General features: G+C 33.4%; 1 protein-coding gene across 4 annotated transcripts in view; it reads right to left on the reverse strand.

Annotated features, from left to right (window-relative positions):
* TDRD3 (tudor domain containing 3) overlaps positions 1–25,682 on the reverse strand; it is a 140,551-nt gene that overhangs the window by 30,729 nt on the left and 84,140 nt on the right. For all 4 annotated transcript variants that reach the window (XM_081284626.1, XM_081284624.1, XM_081284627.1 and 1 more), the window contains 2 exons: positions 14,735–15,585; positions 4,191–4,316 (listed from right to left, as the gene is read on the reverse strand). In XM_081284626.1, the coding sequence (XP_081140752.1) occupies positions 4,191–4,316; positions 14,735–15,585 (977 nt within the window). The remainder of the gene's footprint in view (positions 1–4,190; positions 4,317–14,734; positions 15,586–25,682) is intronic.

Raw genomic sequence — 25,682 nt, forward strand, 5'->3', positions numbered from 1 at the left:
TAATAAAAAAGTAAAAGAACATAAACAAGATTTATTGCTGTACTTTCTTCCATAAAAATTTCATCTTCAAACTAAGGTAGAATAAAGATCTATACATTACTTAAACTAAAACTTCAGTAAATAAAAGAGTATTTTCTCTGCTATTATTTTGTTTTAAAGTTTCAAAACACAAGAAGATCCTGATGAGACATTGAAGTGTTTCATATAGTAAAAATTATAACTTTCTTAAAATAGTATATTATTTTAATATTTAATATTATTTATAATATATTTAATATTTAATATTATTTTTATTTATTATTTTTGTGCAGAGACCAGATACTTTGGTGTATTTTGTGGTTTTTATATATACTTCTCACTTAAGTGATGCCTGGCATCTAACAGATGTGCACAGAATATGTTGAATAGATACATATTTTACAGAAAAACACTGAGGATAATCACCTGAAAGACAATAACCATCTACCTATCAAACATTACCTACACAATCATAATTTTTCTGGTTAAAACAGTAGGTGAACAGTGATCATTTCCTGATAGCAAGAAGCAGATACTGTAAACTTTGAAAAGTTTAGATACCATCATGTTCTAAAACACTGCTTAGGACATAAAAGTTTCAGTAGAATCCAGGTCCTGAATGTATGTGGAAAATCAGAAGTCAACAGCATCCTCCCAGGTTTAGAAGAACAATTCAGTAGCAACAGCACCCAAAACACACAAAAGGATTGTCAGAGCAGCAGTCTGAGCAGTAGTGCCAAGATATTTTACAGTGCTTCCAAATTGCCTGGGGCATCTGTTTACTGGTTTTCTAAAAATAGTTTTAGAATTACAAGGAGCCAGTTGGGAAAGGGCCATAATATTTTCTCATACGGTAGTTAAAAATATAAAATAATACTGTTTCTCCATGTATTTCATAAGAAATACATGAGACTTCATTATGTTTCATTTGCTTTGCTAACATATGGAAAACCCTACAATGGTGCAAAGACTCAATCTTTACAAAACAAAAGCCAGAAAAAAAGTTAAAGCATTTACCCAATTCACAATGAACTGTAAATTTCACATTACACGTGATAATTAGAAAGTTCACTACAATAAAGGAAAGAAGACAGAATGTTTTATGGTAGCCAAAAGAACCAGGTGAAATCTAGCTAGAGCAATAACAACAAAGCCAAAATTGAGCATGACTTACCAAAAAGTTCAGTCAATCATTTTGGAAGAAATAAAGTCTTTAATAATATTTAGAACATATATTTGGCCATTTAAAATATCATCCCTGAGTATGTTCTGGAACTAAAAAGGTATCTCCAGAGAAAAAAGGGAAATAAATAATTGGCCTATAGATATATGTAAGGCGAAAAAATTCCTAAATCTCATGAGAAAAACATTAACACTTAGATTTAAAGTATTTACTTGATTTTTATTTTAATTTTTCATACAATAGACTGTTAACTTAGTCATTGAGTCTCTTAATATTTCATGCTTTTTATTTAATGCTTGATCCTTAAACCTCTAAGAAACAATACAAGCAACTGACTTCTGTAAAGGCTTTTGGCTTAAATGCAGGGTTTTTTTTTTTTTCTTTTCTCTCTCTCTTTTTTTTTTTTTTTTTTGCTAACTACTTAAAAGGTCTTCACTTACACTGGGGAAAACTGAAAACTTAACACGTTATCTAAAATCATGTGCCAATAACAAACATAAATCTTAATAAAAGATACAGTATCATTTCACAATAAAAATACTAATGCACATTTGTAGTGCAAGAGTTAAAAAATTAAAAATTCCACAATCCACAGTGTAAATGAATAATTGTGCTAAGGACTTGAACAACTTCCTTGCACCTTTGCAGCCCTTTAGTTTTACTAGTATGACTTATCAATTAGTGTTATCTTCTTATTGGTACAGTGAATGCCATTCTTTTTGATAATTATATACATATTTGATTAATTTAAACCATGTTATAGTCTCTAGTCACAAAAAGAAAAAGTGCTCACAGTCCACAACATTAACACTGTTGTCAGCTAAGAGAATCACACACTAACTTTACATTACATGTACTAACATTCACATAGGTTATATTTCTGCAGGGGCTTTTTATGTATACGTACACATACACACACACATATATATATATATATTTTAATGGTGAATAATGAAGAAATATTAAATTAGTGGCCTCTATATTTCAAGAAGGAGAGGTTTCTCTCAACCAAGGTAATCATTCACGCAAATAAAAAAATATTCACTTTTGCAAAATTATAAACTATTAAGAATCATTCGATTATGTATAAATAGAATTAAAGAAATACCAACACTTCCAAAATATTTAATGATTTATCCTGATTCTTTTTGAAAAATATTTTAAGTACCTTATAAAAGACTTCTAAATAAAATACAGGAAAAGAAAATGAGTTTAAAAATAGCAAACTAAATCATAGATGAGTATTCACAAATGGGTAAGCAAAAAAAAGGAAGTATAGTTGTTCAGCATAGAATCATTACATGGGCTATGATATCTGATAAAAATATATTCTCCAGCTAAGTTTGCATAGATTTAAAATCAAGGATAAGGCAATGAAAACTATTAAGGTGGGAAAAGGAAAAGTCTCTGACTATAAAAAGCTCTGAACAGAAGAGGTACAGTAAGGAATAACAAATGTGATCCTTATCACCTTGGAACTTTAAAAGAAAGGTGAGAAGAAGCAAGGTAAGAAAACTAAATTTTCTTTAAGAAGAAAAGAATTAAATTCTGACTAAGTGTATAAATTTTTTTTAAAAAAGCTAAATAACATAAGAATTCTATTTCCGATTCTTTATTAAGGCTAAAACCTATTAGGAGTATATAGAGAATAGCAAACCAGAGCTTAATGTCTAGAAATATAGATCAATAAATAATTACTTTCATCATCAAAACTAGATTAAGTATATTAATGGGAAAAATAGAATGAAAATATTTATAATGAGAACAAGAGTAAATATATGGTTAAATCAAATATCTCCAAGAAAAGAAAAGCATAAATTATATATTGATGGTATTTCAGTCTTTTAGAAGAAAAGCAGTTAAACTTTAAAAAATGAGAGCAAGAAAAAGTATCTCTTAAGTAAACATGTAAACCATTAGTAATGTCAAATTGTAAAATATAAGATGATAAATCATCTAGAAAATGATTTTTTTTAGGAAAAAAAAAAGGCAGAAAATAAAGATCCATGGCTCCTAACATGGATTATTGCTATCAGGTTCCATGTTGTTGTTTTATTTATATTTGAGGGTAGAGGAACCAGTAAAGATACCAAAGAAAACTTTAAAAAAATCAAAACTAAAATCAGCTCATGAGAGAACAATGTATGCTTCAAGGATAAAGGCTACTTTCTAAATATAATTTTCTGGCATATTCTGGTATTTTAGGGAAATAGGAACAAATTAGGCTTACAATAATAAATTTATTTACAACTACCCACAGGGAGATGTGAGAAAAATAAGAAAAATTTTATTAAACTAATTCTAAGATTTCTTATGCCCAGGTTTTTGACCAAGTGTGGCTGAGAAACTATACAAAATCATGAGTTCTATATAAAATGGACTCTAAATTAGAGGCCAGTAAGATCTAAATTATATCATCAAAGTTATCACACAGATTTGACAAACATTTGGCAATAAAACTAATCAAATAATTATTAAACAGATATTTATTGTTAATCTGTACATATATTTGTGTGTATGTGTGTGAGGGGGGGCAAATGCAGTGTGAATTCATATATAATTTAAAGTATTTTTTAAAATTTTACATGTAACTAGAAGAATAAGCAATATACATGTATCCAACAGAGATTTAACTATTACAACTGCTGGACATAGTTTAGTCAGATTTAAAATAACAATATGGGACAGAACAAAATATGCATAAAAACCCATTTTACAAATATAAATTTTTGGCAAACATGTAAATAAGGGTACCTATTTCCAAAGTAATAAAACAGCACATTATACAAGAAAAGTAATTCCAATGCAATCATTTTTATTTTAGTTCAGAATAATTATTAAATTAAAATCTTATTTTGGGGTAGCCAGTTTTAAACAAATTCAAAACATTTTTCCATTTGCAAATTTTGTATGACTATAACTAATGTCTTAGAGCTATATGTTTTCTTCAAAATAGATTATGCCTTTGTACAGAATTTGGATCACGTACCCATGCCTCTGTCTGAATGGGCTTGATATTGCTTAGTAGCACCTCTTCGTAGTTTCCATAATCAACGAATTTAACGACTGCTGTCATACCAGAAGAATGGAGGGCTTCAACTTCTGCTCGGTAAAACTGAGAAGGGAAAAAGGAATTTTAAGTATGACAATCAATGCTATCCTCCAAGGCAATGTTAATGGAAATACAAATTTTTAAGGTGTATCACTATAACAATGCATAATGTAGTTTTTTTTTGCTATTTAAGTTTATTTAACAAAAAGTTTAATATAAAAATGTATGTGGCCCTATTTTTATGCCTTCCAGAGATGATCTGTTTGACTAGACAATGCATAATATTTTTAAGAAAGAAACCCTACCATTAGTTCACCCTCTAATACTGATAAGGTAATACATAGATACAAATCAGAATATATTAACAAGCAATTTATTTTAAAAAGAGAAATATATAACAAAAATAAATTACAAAGAAAAAAGGTCATTGCTTCTTTATCACAAATGGCCGGAGTAAGGTAAGGATATTGAGTAAGGAGTAAGCACTTCAGTCAAATCTGGGATTTGTAGAGTTAGTAAGGTAAGGATATTGAGTAAGGAGTAAGCACTTCAGTCAAATCTGGGATTTGTAGAGTTTGAAACAATCTATCCCAGTGTAATTTGCCTCTGAGAACCTCATGCATATTACAGACTTGTAAGGAACTTATTTACATAATAATTACAATTAAAAATTTGTTATGATAATTGAGAGTAGGTCATATGATAGAGTACTTCTTCAATATAGATCAATACATTAAAGACCCAAATTATAGGTCTGAAAGTTGTTTAGTGAATGTGAAATAAATATAAAAAATAATTTGCTCTTAGAGAACATTTTCTTCAAGGTAGGATAGCTGGATGCTTGACTGTAACAATATATCTACTAACAGTATCTCTTCAAAAGTTCACCAGAATAAAGGCAATAAAAATTCACATTCTCTACATCCTTCAAAAAAAAATCTTATTACCCTAAGAATATAAGGAAATAATTGGTTTTTAGCTAGATTTAACTAGTGTATTTTGTACTACAAAAGTGTTCAGTGAATCCATGGTTTTCCTTCCCAGGTCTGGTTGATGCAGGTTTAGTCACCATGTTGGGACTCTGTCTAAAGAGTCTTGGGTATACATAACACTTTCTCACTTCCTCCTTTATTTTTTAGCCTCACATTCTTGTGTTCTGTGAATTGCGCTGCATACATGCTTCAGTTATGAACTTCTGAAGTTATGTGTCAGTTCAAAGAAGTTCAACAGACATAGGAAGACAAATAAGTTGATACTCTTATGAACTTAGGACGTGTATACCACTTATCTGGTTTGTATTTTCAGCTCGTGACATAGAGGTTTTTAAAAGGCCTCATTTAAGAAACTCTACCCACCCCAAATAAAGTCAAATCCTTAATACAAAAATACCTTATAGTTTAAGAAAAATTATTCATACTAAAAACTCCACTTCTATATAAGTATTATAATACAGGTGTAGAGATGTGGCACTTAAACTGAGGAGCTTAGGAAAAACTTCCTGAGATAGATGGAATGGGTTCAAGGGTGAAGAGCATTTAGTCAAATAAAGAGCAGTGACAGTTATTCCAGGGGAAGTTACAAAGACATAAAACATGAAGCTGAGTGTAAAAAACTAAAAACAGTTTTAAATTAATTATGAAGTGAGAAGGTGGTTAAACCAACAAGAAATGTAGGATAAGTATGTAAGGATCAGATAATGGAAGGTGTGTATGCATGCTCAAGTCTGTATTTCATCAGCAGGTAAAAGATTTTAAGGAAAAACAATAGCATGTTCTAAGAGAAGAATCACAATGGTGGCACTATTAATGACAAATTTAAGAATAATGGGGTTTAAGGCAAGGAAACCAATTTGAAAGCTGTTAAAATATTCCAGGTCAGAGGGGAGAAAGAGCTGAACTAGTCTGGCAGTCTCAATGAAGAAGGAGAATTGCCCACCAATTCTCAGATCCTTCTTTGGAAATAATGCTAAAAAGAAGGAAAGGTATTATGAAGAATTTTTAAAAACAACAGATTACACTGATTATTTCCAAAATATCATTACAATGCAATTGCAAAGATTATGGTTTCTTACTGACAGTTACAGTCAATTCCTTTTCTTAAATTTCCATCCTTGTCTCTGGTTGGAAATTGGGAAGTTTTCTATTCTTGACAACACATTTAAAAACTACCTCTTAAGTTGTATGGTTTCAGAGGATAACTAATTCTGTCTTTCACACGAGAATGTTGCTGATCTTATTTTCAATACTTAAGAGTATAATATATAATATAGTTAAGAGTCTATAGTCCTTCGCTCCCGGCAGAGAAGCTGAATGGGTAATCAGCAGTGGATTGTAAGTACCTGAGGCAAAGAAAGCTCAGTACACCCCGCCCTTTTTTTTTTTTTTTTTTTTTTTTGAATATTGTCTATACTGGGAGAGTTAGTGGATTGGAATTGTTGGCGGGGCTGTAGTTTCGGGGCCGAAAATCCACTCCGCGGGAGCCGCCATTTGCTTTCTGCATGCTGTCTTGATGGCCCTGTCTACACGGTACAGCTGCCGCATCTAGAGACTGGAACTGGGCTGCGTGCCGAGCCCTGTCCTCCGAAGGCTGGACCACGGCCTCAAGTGCCTGGAGTCATCAGAAAAATGGCCATATAAAGAACTCAAGGAACACCTTAGACAGATGGAAAGGAACCTTAAAGAGCACATTGAAAATGAATTACATAAACAGATAAAAGAAGAAGTTAAGCATCTTTATCAGGAGATAGAGATTATAAAAAAAAATCAAACAATAATTCTAGAAATGAAGGAAACGATAAACCAAATTAAAAACTCAATCGTGAGTATCACTAACAGAGTGGAGCAAGTAGAAGCCAGAACGTCAGATAATGAAGACAAAATATATCATCTTGAAAAGAGTCTAGCCAACTCAGATAAACTAGTAAAAAATCACGAGAAAAACATCCAAGAGATTTGGGATAATTTAAAAAAACCAAACTTACGAGTCATCGGGATAGAGGAAGGCACAGAGATTCATGCCAAGGGAATGAGTAACTTGCTGAAGGAAATAATTACAGAAAACTTTCCAGAAATAAAAAAGGAAACAGATATACAAATTGTAGATGCATACAGGACACCGTGCACACAAAATCACAGTAGACCAACGCCAAGACACATTGTTATGAAGCTATCCAATATACAGAACAAAGAGAAAATATTAAAAGCTACAAGAGAAAAGAGGCAGATTACATTTAGGGGTAAACCAATAAGGTTGACAACAGATTTTTCATCACAGACGTTGAAAGCGAGAAGATCCTGGAACAACGTATTTCAAACACTGAAAGACAATGGATGCCAACCAAGAATTCTGTATCCAGCAAAATTAAGCTTCAGATACGACAACGAAATAAAAATCTTTCATGATAAACAAAAGCTAAAAGAATGTGTAGCCAGAAAACCAGCACTGCAAAGCGTCTTGAGCAAAACTCTACACGAGGAAGAAATGGAAAACGATAACCAAAACCATCAGCGGGAAGTGCCTCGGTAAAGACAGAGGACGGGGGGAAAGCTAATCATGGAGAAACAAACTAAATTAGGGGAAAAAAAGAGATAAATAATCAAACATGGCAGGAAGTACAAACCATATATCAATAGTAACTCTGAATGTTAATGGCTTAAACTCTCCAATAAAGCGACATAGGCTGGTAACATGGACTAAAAAAACAAATCCAACAATATGCTGCCTCTAGGAGACACATCTGATTGGAAAAGACATACACAGGCTCAAGGTAAAAGGTTGGGAAAAAATATACCACGCACACGCTCCTCGTAAGCAAGCAGGGGTGGCCATTCTCATATCAAATAAAATCGACTTCAAGACTAAGTTAATCAAAAGGGATAAGGAAGGACATTATATACTGTTAAACGGAACCATTCACCAACAAGACATAACAATTATCAATATTTATGCACCAAATAATGGCGCTGCGACGTTCATAAAACAAACTCTCCTCAAGTTCAAGAATCAAATAGACCACAACACAATAATCATGGGTGACTTCAACACACCTCTCTCACCATTGGACAGATCCTCCAAACAAAAGTTGAATAAAGAAACTATACAACTCAATATCACAATCAATAACCTAGACTTAACTGACATATATAGAATATATCAAACATCATCAAATGGATATACTTTTTTCTCAGCAGCACATGGAACCTTCTCAAAAATAGATCATATATTATGCCATAGGGCAACCCTCAGTAAATATAAAGGGGTTGAGATAATACCATGCACTTTATCAGATCATAATGGAATGAAACTGGAAATCAATGATAAAAGAAGAAAGGAAAAATCCTACATCACATGGACAATGAACAATACGTTACTGAATGATCAATGGGTTACAGAAGACATAAAGGAGGAAATCAAAAAATTCTTAGAGATAAATGAAAATACAGACACAACATATCGGAATCTATGGGACACAATGAAAGCAGTTTTGAGAGGGAAATTCATCGCCTGTAGGTCATTCCTCAAAAAAAGGAAAAACCAACAAATAAATGAGCTCACACTTCATCTCAAAGCCCTAGAAAAGGAAGAGCAAAACAATAGCAAATGTAGCAGAAGGCAAGAATTAATTAAAATCAGAGCAGAAATCAATGAAATTGAAACAAAAGAAACTATTGAAAAAATTAACAAAACTAAAAGTTGGTTCTTTGAAAAAATAAATAAGATCGACAGACCCCTAGCCATACTAACGAAGAGAAGAAGAGCGAGAACTCAAATTACTAACATACGGGATGAAAAAGGCAATATTACAACAGACGCTTCAGAAATACAGAAAACAATTAGAAATTATTTTGAAAACCTATATTCCAATAAAATAGAAGATAGTGAAGACATCGATAAATTTCTTAAGTCATATGATTTGCCCAGACTGAGTCAGGAGGAAACTCACAACTTAAACAGACCAATATCAATAGATGAAATAGAAGAAGAAATCAAAAGACTTCCAACCAAGAAAAGCCCAGGACCGGATGGGTATACAGCGGAGTTCTACAAAACCTTTAAAGAAGAATTAATACCAATACTTTTCAAGTTATTTCAGGAAATAGAAAAAGAGGGAGCTCTTCCAAATTCATTCTATGAGGCCAACATCACCCTGATTCCGAAACCAGACAAAGACACCTCAAAGAAAGAAAACTACAGACCAATATCTCTAATGAACCTAGATGTAAAAATCCTCAATAAAATTCTGGCGAATCGGATACAAAGGCACATCAAAAAAATTGTGCACCATGATCAAGTAGGATTCATCCCTGGGATGCAAGGATGGTTCAATATACGGAAATCAATAAATGTTATTCACCACATCAATAGACTTAAAGATAAGAACCATATGATCATCTCGATAGATGCAGAGAAAGCATTTGACAAAGTACAGCATCCCTTTATGTTCAAAACATTAGAAAAACTAGGGATAACAGGAACTTACCTCGACATTGTAAAAGCTATCTATGCTAAGCCTCAGGCTAGCATCATTCTGAATGGACAAAAGTTGAAGGCATTCCTTCTAAAATCCGGAACAAGACAGGGATGCCCTCTAACTCCACTTCTATTCAATATAGTTCTCAAAACACTGGCCAGAGCAATTAGACAGATGAAAGAAATTAAAGGTATAAAAATTGGAAAAGAAGAACTTAAATTATCACTATTTGCAGATGACATGATTCTATACCTAGAAGACCCAAAAGGGTCTACAGAGAAACTACTAGAACTAATAAATGAATTCAGCAAAGTGGCAGGATATAAAATCAGCACGCATAAATCAAAGGCATTTCTGTATATCAGCGACAAAACTTCTGAAATGGAAATGAGGAAAAACACTCCATTCACAATATCCTCAAAAAAAATAAAATACTTGGGAATCAACCTAACAAAAGAGGTGAAAGACTTATACAATGAAAACTACAGAACCCTAAAGAAAGAAATAGAAGAGGATCTTAGAAGATGGAAAAATATACCTTGTTCATGGATAGGCAGAACTAACATCATCAAAATGGCGATATTACCAAAACTTCTCTATAGGTTCAATGCAATGCCAATCAAAATCCCAATGGTATTTCTTGTAGAAATAGATAAAGCAATCATGAAATTCATATGGAAAAATAAAGACCCAGAATAGCAAAAACAATTCTAAGCAGGAAGTGTGAATCAGGTGGTATAGCGATACCAGATTTCAAACTATATTACAGAGCAACAGTAATAAAAACAGCATGGTACTGGTACCAGAACAGGCGTGTGGACCAATGGTACAGAATAGAGGACACAGAGACTAATCCACAAAGCTACAACTATCTTATATTTGATAAAGGAGCTAAAAACATGCAATGGAGAAAGGATAGCATCTTCAACAAATGGTGTTGGGAAAACTGGAAATCCATATGCAACAAAATGAAACAATCCCCTACTCTTGCCATGCACAAAAGTCAACTCAAAGTGGATAAAGGAGCTAGATATCAAATCAGAGACTCTCCGTCTGATAGAAGAAAAAGTTGGCTCCGATCTACAGATTGTGGGGACGGGCTCAAAATTCCTTAACAGGACACCCATAGCACAAGAGTTAATAACAAGAATCAACAAATGGGACTTTCTTAAACTGAAAAGATTTTCTCAGCAAGAGAAACAATAAGTGAGGTAAATAGGGAGCCCACATCATGGGAACAAATTTTTACTCCTCACACTTCAGATAGAGCCCCTAATATCCAGAGTATACAAAGAACTCAAAAAATTAGACAATAAGAAAACAAACAACCCAATCAACAAATGGGCCAAGGACCTGAACAAACACTTCACAGAGGAAGACATACAATCAATCAACAAGTACATGAAAAAATGCTCACCATCTCTAGCAGTCAAGGAAATACAAATCAAAACCACCCTAAGATACCACCTCACCCCAGTAAGATTGGCAGCCATGACGAAGTCAAACAACGAGTGCTGGCGAGGATGTGGGGAAAAGGGTACTCTTGTACACTGCTGGTGGGACTGCAAACGGGTGCGGCCAATTTGGAAAGCAGTATGGAGATTCCTGGGAAAGCTGGGAATGGAACCACCATTTGACCCTGCTATTGCCCTTCTCGGACTATTTCCTGAAAACCTTAAAAGAGCACACTACAGGGATACTGCCACATAAATGTTCATAGCAGCACAATTCACAATAGCTAGACTGTGGAATCAACCCAGATGCCCTTCAATAGATGAATGGATAAAAAAAAAATGTGGCATTTATACACCATGGAGTATTACGCAGCACTAAAAAATGACAAAATCACGGAATTTGCAGGGAAATGGATGGCACTAGAGCAGATTATGCTTAGTGAAGCTAGCCAATCCCTAAAAAACAAATACCAAATGTCTTCTTTGATATAATGAGAGCACCTAAGAACAGAACAGGGAGGAAGAGCAGGAAGAAAAGATTAACATTAAACAGAGACATGAGGCGGGAGGGAAAGGGAGAAAAAAAGGGAAATCACATGGAAATGGAGGGAGACCCTCATTGTTATACAAAATTATATATAAGAGGTTATGAGGGGAATGGGATAACAAACATGGAGGGAAATGAATTACAGTAGATGGGGTAGAGAGAGAAGATGGGAGGGGAGGGGAGGGGAGGGGAGGGGGGATAGTAGAGGATAGGAAAGGTAGCAGAATACAACAGTCACTAATATGGCAGTATGTAAAAATGTGATGTGTAACCGATGTGATTCTGCAATCTGTATTTGGGGTAAAAATGGGAGTTCATAACCCACTTGATTCTAATGTATGAAATATGATTTGTCAAGAGCTTTGTAATGTTGTGAACAACCAATAATAAAAAAAAAGAGTCTATAGTCCTTATCCTAAACTGAAAGTATACAATTTTTAAAAAGTGGTCACCTTAAAATATTATCCAGTTACTCTAAGAACACTCTCATAGCTTGAAACATTTTGGGTATTAGGTGCTATGTTCTAGAAGTTTCTTTTTAATTTTTTTAGTTTATATTTATGGTACTAGGAATTGAACCCAGGGTACTTAACCACTGAACCACACACTCAGCCCTTTTTTATTTTAAGAGAGGGCTGGCTTTGAACGTGTAATCCTCCTGCCTCAGACTCCTGAGCTGCTGGGATTACAGCTGTTAACCACCATAACCAGGCTAGGGTTTTTTTTAAATGTATTCAACTAAGGTAATAGATAAATTAATTATTACCAATTTTTATAGATAATTATAATTACGATTAAAACTTAATCCTATCAGGTATTTGGAAGCATTTGGGTGACAGCACATAGTCTGAATTATCTTATACATTCCAAGCACCTGGCACTTAGCAGCTACTCATAATGTTTTGTTCAATACTCAATTAATATTTGTTGAAGGAATTTATTTGCTAAGTCCAATTATCTGAATAGATGCAAACCTGTTATTCCTCTCTGTTGTTTCATTTGTGGGTAGTCAATCACCAATGCTAATTTTTTCTCTTTCTTTTCAGCAGGCCTACATAGTATAGGAGATGTCCATATTCCTGTGGAGGGCTGGTTTTAAGCTTTGCCTTTACTTCCACAATCTTTGTGAGATTTCAGTGGAAAGCCTGAATATTTACAAACCAGGTCATCAACAACTTCATATAGAAGTTGTCCCTAGAAAAAACATGCTTCCATGAACCTCACCTGAGTCATTCACAAAAGCATCTGACACAGTGGGCATTCCCTTTCAAGAAATCAATGTTGGTTTGATAAAGACTAACCACTTTCTCTTGCCTCCATAATGAGAGAGAAATAGCTAAATGTAAGGAATCCTCCCTACTACCCAAATCAAATAATTCCTTAATTTTAGAAAGTTAGGTGGTCTGAATTGGTAGAACCAGAGTCTAGATAGTGCAGAAACTGCTTCTGCTTTCCAAGTTTCTCTGACAGCCAGAAAGTGGCCATTTGGAATAGTTCAAATAATGAGAATTAATTAAAGTCTTGCTAGTATTCCTGGGAAAGCTTTTGCTTTTCTAGAAAAAAAAGGACACACGGACAGTTTTGTCTTCTTCCTTCTTTCTCTCCTTGAATAAAGACTGGACATACAGAGAGCCACTTGTAAGCAAATACTATCCCATATTCATATAAAAGCTTTAAAAGGTAATGCCATCTAGATTTCCCACCCTTTCTGCCCCTCTTGTTGCCATTATCAGGTAATGATTAACACCATGCTTATACCTTATAATCATTGAATATAACAGGACTTGGTTCCAGATCCCAAGTCTTAAGGCATCCTTGTAAAGGATCCATCCAAATTCCCTTGTCTGAATTTCAGTTCCTTAACAACTTCAGTTACATTTACCTCCACGCTGGTTAGCCACACACTTTCATGAACACACCCACTTGCATGGACACACCCTTATTTTATCAATTAATAGAATTCTAACTATGAAATACTTATTTCAGACCCCTCACCACTCTATTTTTTTCTGTTAAGTATCCCCACCTAGGTTAACTAACCAATAGTCAACAATTAAAAAAAAAACAAACAACCCTATGCTGTAGGGAGGAGTAAACCAGGCATAATCCTGCCTTTAAAGAATTTAATAGTAAGGCAGAGGAGAAAGATACCAACTGAGGAATCAAAACCAAAAATATTTACAAATTATGGTAAGTTTAAAATTAAAGTGAACAAAGCATTGAGAAGGAAAATCATTTTTGAGGGAAATCATAGATGCTTCTTCTAGGAGCTGATGTTCAGGTCAAGCCCTCAATGATAAGAAGAGCAGTTGGTTGAAAACATGTTGGGTAAAAGGAGAATGTACAAAATACTTCTCTCCAAGGGGCCTTCTGTCCATGCCTTTCCTGTTCTTGCATGTTGGTCTTCTCTGGCTAAGCTCTTACTTGATCTGCTAGATTCCTGCTTGTTCTGATTTTATCTTTTCCTTTTCTCCCAACTTCCTTCTTTCCCTTTCAGCTACCATATAATGTAAAAATTAAAACCTCTAAATTATCAATCTAATAAACATTAAATCATTTATTATAAGGTAAATAATTAATCACATGCTCTTAATTTTTTTAAAGTATCCTGAATGTATATGTTCTCTTCAAATGAAAATCTGCAGAATTTTATTTTGTACCACACAACAAATTTGTTCCTTATGAATCAGTAAAATTTTACTAAAATGAAAAACATAAGTCAGCAAATGACAAGTGAAATAAAGTTGGACTATACTTAATCACTGCTATAATTTTATAATATGAAAGCTAAAATTAAACCTAATTTAATCAAATCTTAAGGGAAAGATGTCTAAGCATCCATAAAAAAATTAAATGTTTCTCTTTTATAAACTATAAAACTGTTTAAAGGCTTTAAACAAGTACAAGTGCAGAACCAAATACACAGTTCCAAGTAATGGCTTTCTATAAATTCCCACCAGAATGTTACATTTGGGAATATTAGTACTTAACATGTTTATAGCATTCATACCTTGTTGTCTTCCCAATAAAGTGCAAAACATTCGTCTCCAGGTTTCCACATTTTTGCATACTCCACAGGGATAGATGATTCTAGCACTTTTTCTGGCTTAATTGGGCCTGATCTTCTTTTGGGCCCACTATTGTAAAATACTTTCTCATCATAAGGTGTAGCTGTGACAGGTCCTCCAGGCTTAATTGGTCCTACTCGTCTTCCTTTCAGTGGCATTTCTGTCTCTCCATTTGGAACACCAATGAAACTATTAGCTCGGACAGAATTTTGGTAATCAGTATTTACATTAAAATGTTTTTCAGTTTTCACACCACTGAAAGTTTCATTGTTTATTGTTCGTGATTTCCTGTCATAAAAATGATCAGGATTACCTGTTTGGTTTTCTCTTTTCCCTCGTTTTTGGTTATTATAATCTATGGATTCTTGAGGAAGTGGATTTTCTTTTGCCTCTGAATAAGATGGGCCTTTTCCTGATCTGCTTTGCATAGAGTTCTCTCTTTTTTTAAAAGCACCATCATTGTGCTGAGAGCTTAGAGGATATGAAGCATCTTTAGTTCTGTCATATCTAGAATATAGTCGATCACACTTGATTCTTTCTTCAGCCCATACTTCAGATCCTGAAGAAGTACTTGGTCTTTCAGAAGCTCTATTTCTAGGTAATCCACTGCTTTCTAAAACTGACTTTGGATTTTGGGTGTCTCTTTGAAAACGAGGAGGTTTTTCATTTCGTGGCTGCCTGGTATCACTTCGAGGAAGATGTCTTGGTTGGTTATTATCTTTTACTCCATTTTGTTCAGTACTTGACATTCTGTGCTGTCCCTGATGAAATTGTTGCAGCTGTGACTTAGGTTCTGAAAGGTAATACACCAAAAATTATCATATTAATGCAAAATTATGGAATTACTACTTTAATACCTTCCTCCACTTTCCTACCTCATAATTTTAATTCTTTACTTGTTTTTTTTTTAAATATTTATTTTTCAGTTTTCAGTGGACACAACATCTTTATTTTATTTTATGTGGTGCTGAGGATGGAACCCAGCGCCCCGTGCATGCCAGGTGAGCGCGTTACCGCTTGAGCCACATCCCCAGCCCTTTAGTATCCTGTATTTCTAACATAGGATTGTCTTAGGTTAGCACCATTGGATGAGTAAAGCAATGATGTGAACTAAGAAAAAATGGTAGAAAAGTCATTTGTCTTTGTTGCTGAATGTTTCCATTTTTATAATATAATTATCTATAAGCTATTCTGGTAATTCATGTCCCAAAATATTAATGAAATAAAACTTCAAATTGCTAACTCAGAAACAACTATGAAACTGTATAACACTTGTTCCCCTTTCTGAATCCTGCTCTAATTTAAATATGTACAGCTATCATTATCATTCATATTAGAGCATTTGCAAATATGTTCCTTCTTAAATATTTCTGGATCTGAATGGCTGTTTATATTTCAAACAGATATGCTATTATAGAAAAATAATTTCTTGACCTATCAAAGTAATTAAGAGCATGTACTACTTAAAAATACAGAAAAGAGCATCAAAAATCGTAGTAAGCATAATAATACAGGTAATATCCAACTTGAAACCAAAAGTAGTAACATGGTAAATACATAATAATAGATAATATATTAATGGCTGTATTTCATGTAGTAATTTGAATTCTATTTCTATCTTCCTCTTTTTTTCACATAGCATGCTTATAACATTATTATTAAATACATTGATTTATCTTTGGTGAACAATGTTTCTTTTGTCCTACACCATAAATAATGCAGATAACAATTCTTTTTCTTTTGTTTTGGCACTGCATATTAAACCCAGGAGTGCTTTACCACTGAGCTACATACCCAGTCCTTTTTATTTTTATTTTTTTTTGAGACAGGGTCTCATTAAGAAATATTTATCACATTGATCTGAGAATTTTCACAGTTTTTTCTGTTTTGTAAAACTTTTATACATTAAAGATCTTTTGCCTACTTTATGTCATGTACCCTTTACAACTACCCTGAAAGGGCATTATTATTAGCATTATTTTACAAGAGAAGAAACAAAGTAATGTGCCTCAATAAAAGATTTGCATTAGAAAATGCTGAACAAGAATTAAAGTAAAATCTAAATGGAGCTAAAGGCCAAGATTTTTCCTATATGTCAAGCTGCCTACTCAGAAAAAGAAAAAGAAGCAAACCAATAAATAAACAGACAAAAAAAAAAAAACCAGAATGTAACCAACAACATATTAGCTACAATTTTTTTCTCCTGTATCTGTTCATTTTGGGGAAATACAGAAATTACAATGTTCTTTTATAATCCTTGATAGGCTGAAAAATAAATTTGGATACTAGAACTATCAGAATTCTGACCTAAAAATAATAATTTCTTTTCAATAACTGCAAAAAAATTAAAACCCATTACAGTTGGACTAGTATTTAGAAGCTCACAAAATGGCACTTAAAAATAGCATAGCATCTACCATAGGTCTGCCATTTACTAGGCTGTAAAACCTTAGGCAAGATAACTAACTTTTCTGAACCTCATCTTTAAGATGGGGATAAGAACAAAGAATATATTTTAGAAGATTAACCATGTGTGTTTGTGTGTGTATGATATATATATATTCCCCATACAAAGTTCTTAGAATTGTATCTGGCTTCAATAAAAGTAACTTTCAATAAATATGAACTATTGTTTTATGGTAATTATTATCATTAGCACCACAATTAAGCAAATAAACTTAATGGCAACCATAAAAAAAATGGTATTTAGATTATAAGATACTTCCTTATTTACAAATTTGCACTACCACAATTCCCTCCTTTACTTAGAATCCTAAACTTGCTTTAGTTTTTGTTTATTTTTTCTTGTTGAAAGCAGAGCAGGAAGAATGCTTTAATAAAACCCCTTCATTGCCATGTTATAAAAGTCATAGTATAGAGAAAATTTAGATACATCAGAAAATAAAGAATAGTTGGGGGAAAAAAAAAGACAGAGGTGAGACAAACAGAAAAGAAAATCAAATATTGTTATTCACTTAAATATATTAGAAACATTCTCCAGATTAAATATATATATATACATATATATGTATATATATATAACCTTTAAAATTTTTCTGCATAAAAAATGCTAAGAAATTTTTAGAAATCTAAAAATTACTTGTAGTCCTATCATAAGAAATATGTCTTTCTAATCCCACTTGTAGATATAGCCATTATTAATGGTATTAGAGGTTATTTTCTTAAATGCAATTCATACAGATATATCCTGCATATTTAGTTTTTTAAAAAACAAAAAAAGTAAATATGTTATATCTTACAGGCTGCAATGTACTTTTTAAATCAACCATAACAGCATGGGTGTCTGTTATGGTTCAGATGTGGAATGTCTCCCAAAAGCTCATACATTAAAGGATTGGTTTCTAGTACAGTGGGATTCAGAGGTGAGACATTTGGGAATAGAATCTTAAGGGCTCAGACCTCTTCAGTGATTGATATCAATCCACTGATAGCTGAATGAACGACAGAAGGTAGTGTAAACTGTAGGCATGTGGGACATACTTGGAGGAAGTAGGTCACTGGGGGAGTGCCCTTGGGGAATATGTCTTGCCCTTAATGCCTTATTATCTCAAACTGCCTCTCCCTTTCTCTCTTTCTGTTTCCTGGCTCCATGAAGAGAACACTTTTCCTCATCATGCTCTTCCACCATAAAATTCTATCTTGCTTCAAGCCCAAAGCAATGGAGTCAGCCAACAATGCACTGAAATCTCTGTAACTATGAGCCAAATTAAATCTTTTCTCCTCTAAGTTGTTCTTCTCAAGTATTTGTCACAGAGAGGCTTACTAACCCAGCATCTTTCCAAGTGAATGCATAGAGGTATCTCATTGATTTCTGTTAGTAGTACGTTTTTTAAACACTGTTACATGACAGCCAAGCTGAAGGTATATTCAGTATTGTTTGCTTCAGTGTTTACTTGCCACAAGTCAAGACAAACACATGGCACTCAGTAAATATTTGGTAAAAGAGTTACTAAAAACACTGAGAACAGAAAAAGCCTTTATGTTCACAATTACTACCTATTTAACCCTATCACTTCTGCTTAGCTAAGAGTGCAACATTAAACAGAAAATGTAGTCTTCTGCCTTCTGTAGGAGAGGTCTGCATTAAAACACATTGGGGTACATTTAGACAGAGTTCAAATGATTGCAGGGAAAGCCTGGTACTATGTAAAAGAAAAGTAAGGTTATAAAAAACCATCTCTGACTTACTGTAGAGAACACTGAGCTTAAAACCAAATAAACTACCCTCCTACTTCCTAGTAATGAGTCTTTGACAACAGCACAAAAACTCTAGTTTCCTCATCTATAATGTGTGGATAATGATACCTACACCACAGGATTATGGTGAAGACTCAATTTGAAAAAATATGTAAAATTACTTTCCGAAGGATCCATGAGGTCTTTGGAAGTAAAATGACCACTAGAATTAAATCCTAGTGCTCCCTCTGAGCAGCTGTGTGGCCCTGTACAATAGAAAGATATTATTTCTCTCTTTCCTTCTCTCAGTTACTCCTTTTAGTTAGTGGACACTGAAAGATGGGTCAACACGCTCCTAAATCACTATTTATGAAGCAATAGGCTAAGGAACTATACCCCCTATTCTGTGGTACTTCAGTTATATTGGGAAGAGGCTGACAGCAAATATATAAAAGAACATCATAGCTTAAAACTGACAAAATATATGAAGGAACTAAATAGGCTACTAAGATAAAATTGACAGGTTACACCAATGTAGTAGAAAAAAAATCTCTCTGAAGCAGTGATGTTTCCAGTTGAGCCCTAAATAATGAGAAGAAAGGTCTGGAGTTGTGGCTCAGTGGTAGAGTGCTTGTCTGGCATGTATGGGGCCCTGGGTTTGATCCTCAGCACACAGGAAATAAATAGATAGATAGATAGATAGATAGATAGATAGATAGATAAAGTTTGTTGACAACTAAAAGAAAATTTTTTAAAAAATGAGAATGCTATGAAAGCAGGAAAACTTAAGTAGCCCAAGAGGAGGGAATAATACATACAAAGGTCCTGGGCTAGTAACCTGCTTCATGAATTCTAAATGAAAATATAATCATCATTAATAATTAATTTCAAAGGGAAAATACTATGCATTCTAATATCCCCAAATTGATATCCACTTACTCAAATAAAAATACCAAATCCAAGAAACAATGATCACACATAAACTAACACTAGTTTTAATAATCTCACATGACAATTTTCTTTGATCAATTAATCAAAGATATACTGTTGTTTTTTGTTCTCAAATTCTTTCATAACTATGGCACACATTAAACAGAAGACTAAGTTTAAAATAAACATATTTCTTATACTTTATGTTCAAAAAAATTAAGTTTTTTAGTATTCAAAACCACCATGAGAGAGAAAAGTAAATTTAAAAACTAGGGGTCATAAAGCAGATAATTCCAACTATAAATAAACAAATCATGAGAACTCTAAGACATAGTGCAACATTCAACAACAACACAAGTGCAAAGATGCCCCCTCCCACCATGCTCAAAATGCATGTAAATCCAAGGAAGGAAGGAAGGACGAGCTTACTTTAGGACACAATAATACCCCCATTTTACAGATAAGGACGTTGAGGAGGCTTTGCCCAAGGTCACAAACTGTTATGGGCCAGGCTATATGGGCAATGACCATACAGGCTCCATTTTACCCTGAGACTCCATGTAATATAAGAAATGCTTCTCCCATGGGAACACTCTGCCTCTGTACCTATCAATAGTTGCTTAGTATAGCATGTTTGGCAACACAAAATGGCAATTCTTATACAATGTAAAATTGTTCTCTCTTTGGTTCCCATTTTTCTTGGGCAATGACTCTGTCAGAGATTGATTGTCTAGACATTAGTAACCATTCTCTAACTTGTACTCAACTAGTACAACTAGTCCTCTAGGACTATATCTGGTTGGGTAACTTAGGTGACACTTCCCTTCTGCTTGCTTGATGCTATGTCAACCTGGAAAGTCCTGTGGGAAATACCAATGTACCCACTGCATTGTTTTGCTAACTGCTCAATTCAGTTTCTGTACCCCTGCTTGTTTGCAGCTATGTCAACCTGGATGTGGTTTTTGCCTTTAAAGACCCTGAAATGCTCAGGCTCAAGGCTGTTCCTTGCAAAGACAGTTATGAGTTATGGGTCCTGTGGGGAGCAGTCACCAGCCGGCAGGCTAAATAAAGACTCTCCCATTAGGACAAAATGGACTTGGTATGTTTTCTGAGCGGTCTGCCCCATAAGACCACTAGCACAAGGTAGAGCACGGACTGACCATCCATTCAGGTTCCAAGCCCAGCTATTAACCTCCCTCTCACATACCTATCTTCAAGCAAAAGCACCATTATTCTACTAACATTAAGTCATCAATAACTATGAGTTATCTTCACTATTCTGGAACTCAGGTTAGGATTACCATAAAAATATTATTTTTGCCAGGGATAAAAGAAGCACTAGTTGGACAAAGCTCTAGGACTACATCTGGTTGGGTAACTTAGGTGACTCTTCTCCTTTTCCTTTTCTGTAAACATATTAAATTTCATATCATAAACATGCTATTACAATTAGAAAAAATTTAATATTTGTAATGTCTTTTTCAAAGAAAGGGTTTTTCTAGCCACAGTTTTGCCTTTCTCCATCAGTTAACAACAGTTACCCTACAACAGAGTTTTGTTTTCTGGTGCAAGTGATGAGTCTTATTCTGAGTATTTTCAATTTATTAGTTGTGTACACTGTGCGCAAGCATACATACACATGTCCATGCCCGCACAGCACCTGTACATGTCCCAAGCCTCTTCTCTCCAGTTTCTCCTCAGGTCTCAGGTTAGATATTACCTTTTCTAACAGAACCATATTCTCCAACCCCTACCACTGAGTCAGAAACCCTTCTTCTGTGCTACTATAGTACCAGCAGGGCAGCATACAATCCAGAACTGTTCTAGCCTTTGTTTTGCTACATTTTAAAAATCTCTGACCTATTTTGTTTATCAGTATTTCTCTTCCAACATAGTAACTGGCTCCTGGTAAGTCCCCAAATAATATTGTGGAAGGGATAAATGAGTACTCTTCAGTATTTTCTAGAGTGAATAAACATGGCTTTTATGAAGAAAAAAGCAATTTTGCAAAATAAAGATTTTTATAATTACTGTCATACTGTGGGAATTTTTTTTTTTTATTCCCTGTGTTTTCTTAACAACTTCAAGAGAAAAACAGTATGTGTGCAACCCCTAATGATTTTTTTTTTTCCCCTAGAGAGGAAATTTAATGCAGGAGATGAGGACATGGCTTTGTGGAGCCCATTTTAATTCTTGTTGCTCTAAAATTCTTATTTTCTTCCTTCTATCTAATACTATACTTCAGCACATCAGTCACATTTCTTTCTTATATAACTCTTCTGAAATTGGATATTTTCAACTTTCTAGCATACCTTGGGTATCAAATAACATAAGGATTATTAAATTAAATGTAACACTGTTAATTTATTATCATCCCCATGCTACTATCATTAATGCCTTCTCTCCTTCATACCAACTGTTCAATGGTACAATGGTGGATTTAGGCAAGTGAGGCAAGGTTCCCTGTTGATAAATAGGGCATTAAAATTATAAGTAAACATAAAGCATCATCATTTATTATCACATTTGTAAAAACTGAAGGGATGAAGTATTAGAACAACCGAAACTGCCATAATAAGCATCAGCCACATACAAAAAACTAAATGTAACTTTTGAGCTCTTTTCCTCCAAGTTGATTAATATTTTCTATGGTGATGAGTATGATGACTTAAATTCAGTATTATTCTGTACATACATGTTCTTGTAAATGTCACACTAAACTATAGCTAGACAAAAATCTCTTACAATTAGGAAGCCAAACTATGCTAGTGAAAATTTTAAGTCATTTTCAAGAGGCAAAAAAATGAAAATAAAGGAGATTCTTAAAAAGAAATACCAAAGGAATGTTCATTTATGGGCCAGAATACTATTTATTAAGAAGTCATAGTACCCCTATACCTGCTTATCTACTGACTTCTAAGCTGTTCTAAGGAGAATAACTAAAATCCTCTAAGAATCAAACAAAAACAAATCATTAGATATTTATTACAAAAAGATGATATGAACTGATTAGTATATAAATTTAAATTAAAGCAGAAACAGAACACTAATATTGTAATGTCTATATTTAAACCAGTTTATACTTTTTTCCAAAAATTCCCAACTAATTTTTTTCAGTTACACAAATCAGGACTTTTATATATAAAATATCTTTAGTTAATACATATACTATTATTACACAGAATGCTCTGGCACTAAAAATTTGTTTTATCTGTTCAAAATTTATATAGTTTGTTTCTCTATAAAAATCATTTCCTCTATAAATATATTCTATATGATTCTGAGATTAGAAAGCATAGAAATGCTATGGACTATTTCTCATTTTTAACAAATACATGTAAAATATGTGTTTAGTTTATTATTATGATAATGTTTTCTATTTCATAGAAACCATGGACTATTTCTCATTTTTAACAAATACATGTAAAATATGTGTTTAGTTTATTATTATGATAATGTTTTAGAAAACATTATTATAATCCATGTATTATAAAAATAGAATAAAATCTTTTTAAAAATATTGTGGGGGAGGCAAGAAGAGCAATAACCCATCTCCCCAAACCCATACAATCAAACTGTTTTGCTATACATATATTTTTAAATGTTTTAGTTTTTGGTAGATGGACATAATACCTTTATTTTATTTATTTATTTTTATGTGGTGCTGAGGATTGAATCTAGTGCCTCATATGTGCGAGGCAAGTGCTCTACCACTGAGCTATAATCACAGTCCTGTCATGCTATATTAAATGTTATTCTTTACTAGTCTTTCAAAACAAACATCTCAATGTTTATACTGCATTTCATCTACTGGTATTCTCCAGCTTATCCTCTAACCATACTATTTTTTTAAGTCTACAATCAGTGGTGTGCTATACACAGCTTGAACATCTTAAAAGATATGCATCATGGTAGAAAGAGTTTTGAATTGGGGAAAGGACAAGACAGGATCCAAATCCCAGTTCTTGAGCTCTTGTTACATTTTCTTTCTTCAAGCCTGCTTGCTTATCAAATGGAAATAACAATATATATTTTGCATTTCATATGATTAAATGAATTAATAATATGCAAAGCATCCACCATAGTTCCTGCCAGAGTAGATGCTCAATAAATTGTAACTATTATTTTAATTTATGTTTAGTAAATGTTTAAAGGAATGAACAATAAATTGAGGAAAATAGAAGAATGGCAAAATGAAAAATAGGCTCATGTACTCTAATATTCTGAGACAAACAATATGCCATCTTTCACTGAACTAAATACCAAAGAAAATTAATTACATATCACGTGCCATAAAATAAAACAATTTAAAATTTGGATTTAATACGCAATCCCTATAACAGTAAGCTTCTTTAGGTCACTAGTGTTCAATTATATCAGCTATGGCATCTACCCAGAAAATTTCAAAACTTCAAAACAAAGTATATCTGGACCATTTTGAATTTAAGAGTGTCTCTAATAGTATGCTAATAAGACTGTGAGATGAAAGGAACACAAATAATCTACATAAGCTAGGCAGGGTGGTGCACACCTGTAATTCCAACAACTTGGGAGGCTGAGACAGGAGGATTGTTAAATTCAAAGCCAGCCTGTGCAGTTTATCAAGATCCTGTCTCCAAAAAAAGGGGGATGGGGCTGGAGATGTGGAGATGTAACTCAAAGATTTAGTTCAAACCCAAGTACTGAAAAAAAAAACTATACAGCCTCTTTTCACGACACCTGATAGAGACTAATTTTGTAAAACTAAATCCTTTGGAGTAGCCCCTAGTAAATGCTAAAGATATTTATAGATTAGTGCTAGATACATTACTAGTCTAAGAAAATATCAACATTTACAATTTACAATACATTCAGAATAATTAAGATTCCTAAAATCAGTATCTTATAAATCACAAATTCCTAGGCAATTAAGTATGGTACTTAAATTATTAAATACATTTCTAAATGTATTTAAAAAGTTGAAATACACTATGATAAATTTTAAAACAAAATACCAGTAGCAGGACACAGTCTTTTCATTCGTATGTTTGTTTTTTTTTTTTTTTTAAAGACAATTTTAGACGAGGTCAATTTTCAGGGATTATTCTCAATCACTTAATATAACGTCAATCAAACTTAGTGGCATGTCCTAACAGGAAGCTGGCATCCTGTTAGTCTACTGTCTTGGAACTGAAATCACCTAACTAAGGTAGTTAATGCTTTAGAAAACCTGGTATAAAAATTATGAAAATGTCAGGACAATGCAAAGTGTTGGTTATTTCTTTCAGACTTCAATTACAAAAAACAAACCAGATGGCAAGTTTGAAACCACAGAAGGAAAAGAAATAACTCAGAAGTGCTCTTTTCTACTACAGTAGTCCTCCTGATCCACAGGGGATATGTTTCAATATCCTCAGTGGATGCCTGAAACCATAGAAAATACTATTTTTACACCATGTTCTTTCCTATACAAGTTAAATTTATAAATTAGTCACAGTAAGAGATTAACAGTAGTCACTAATAATAATAAAACACTTTTGGCAATAAGCTATATTAAAATTGCCAGTGTCACTACTCTTGTACTTTGGGGCCATTATTTAGTAAAATAAGTGGTTCTTGAACAAAGGCCCTGTGATCCTGCAACAGCAGATCTGATGACTGAGATGGCTTCTAAGGGACTAGCACAGGTACCATGCACACATTGGACAAGGGAATAATGTGTTTCCTACATAGGATGGAAAGGTATGGTGTGATATTTTATCATGCTACTCAAAACCTTACTCA

This window comes from Spermophilus citellus (assembly GCF_964194105.1).
Source record: "Spermophilus citellus genome assembly, chromosome: 1".
Lineage (NCBI taxonomy): Eukaryota > Metazoa > Chordata > Mammalia > Rodentia > Sciuridae > Spermophilus > Spermophilus citellus.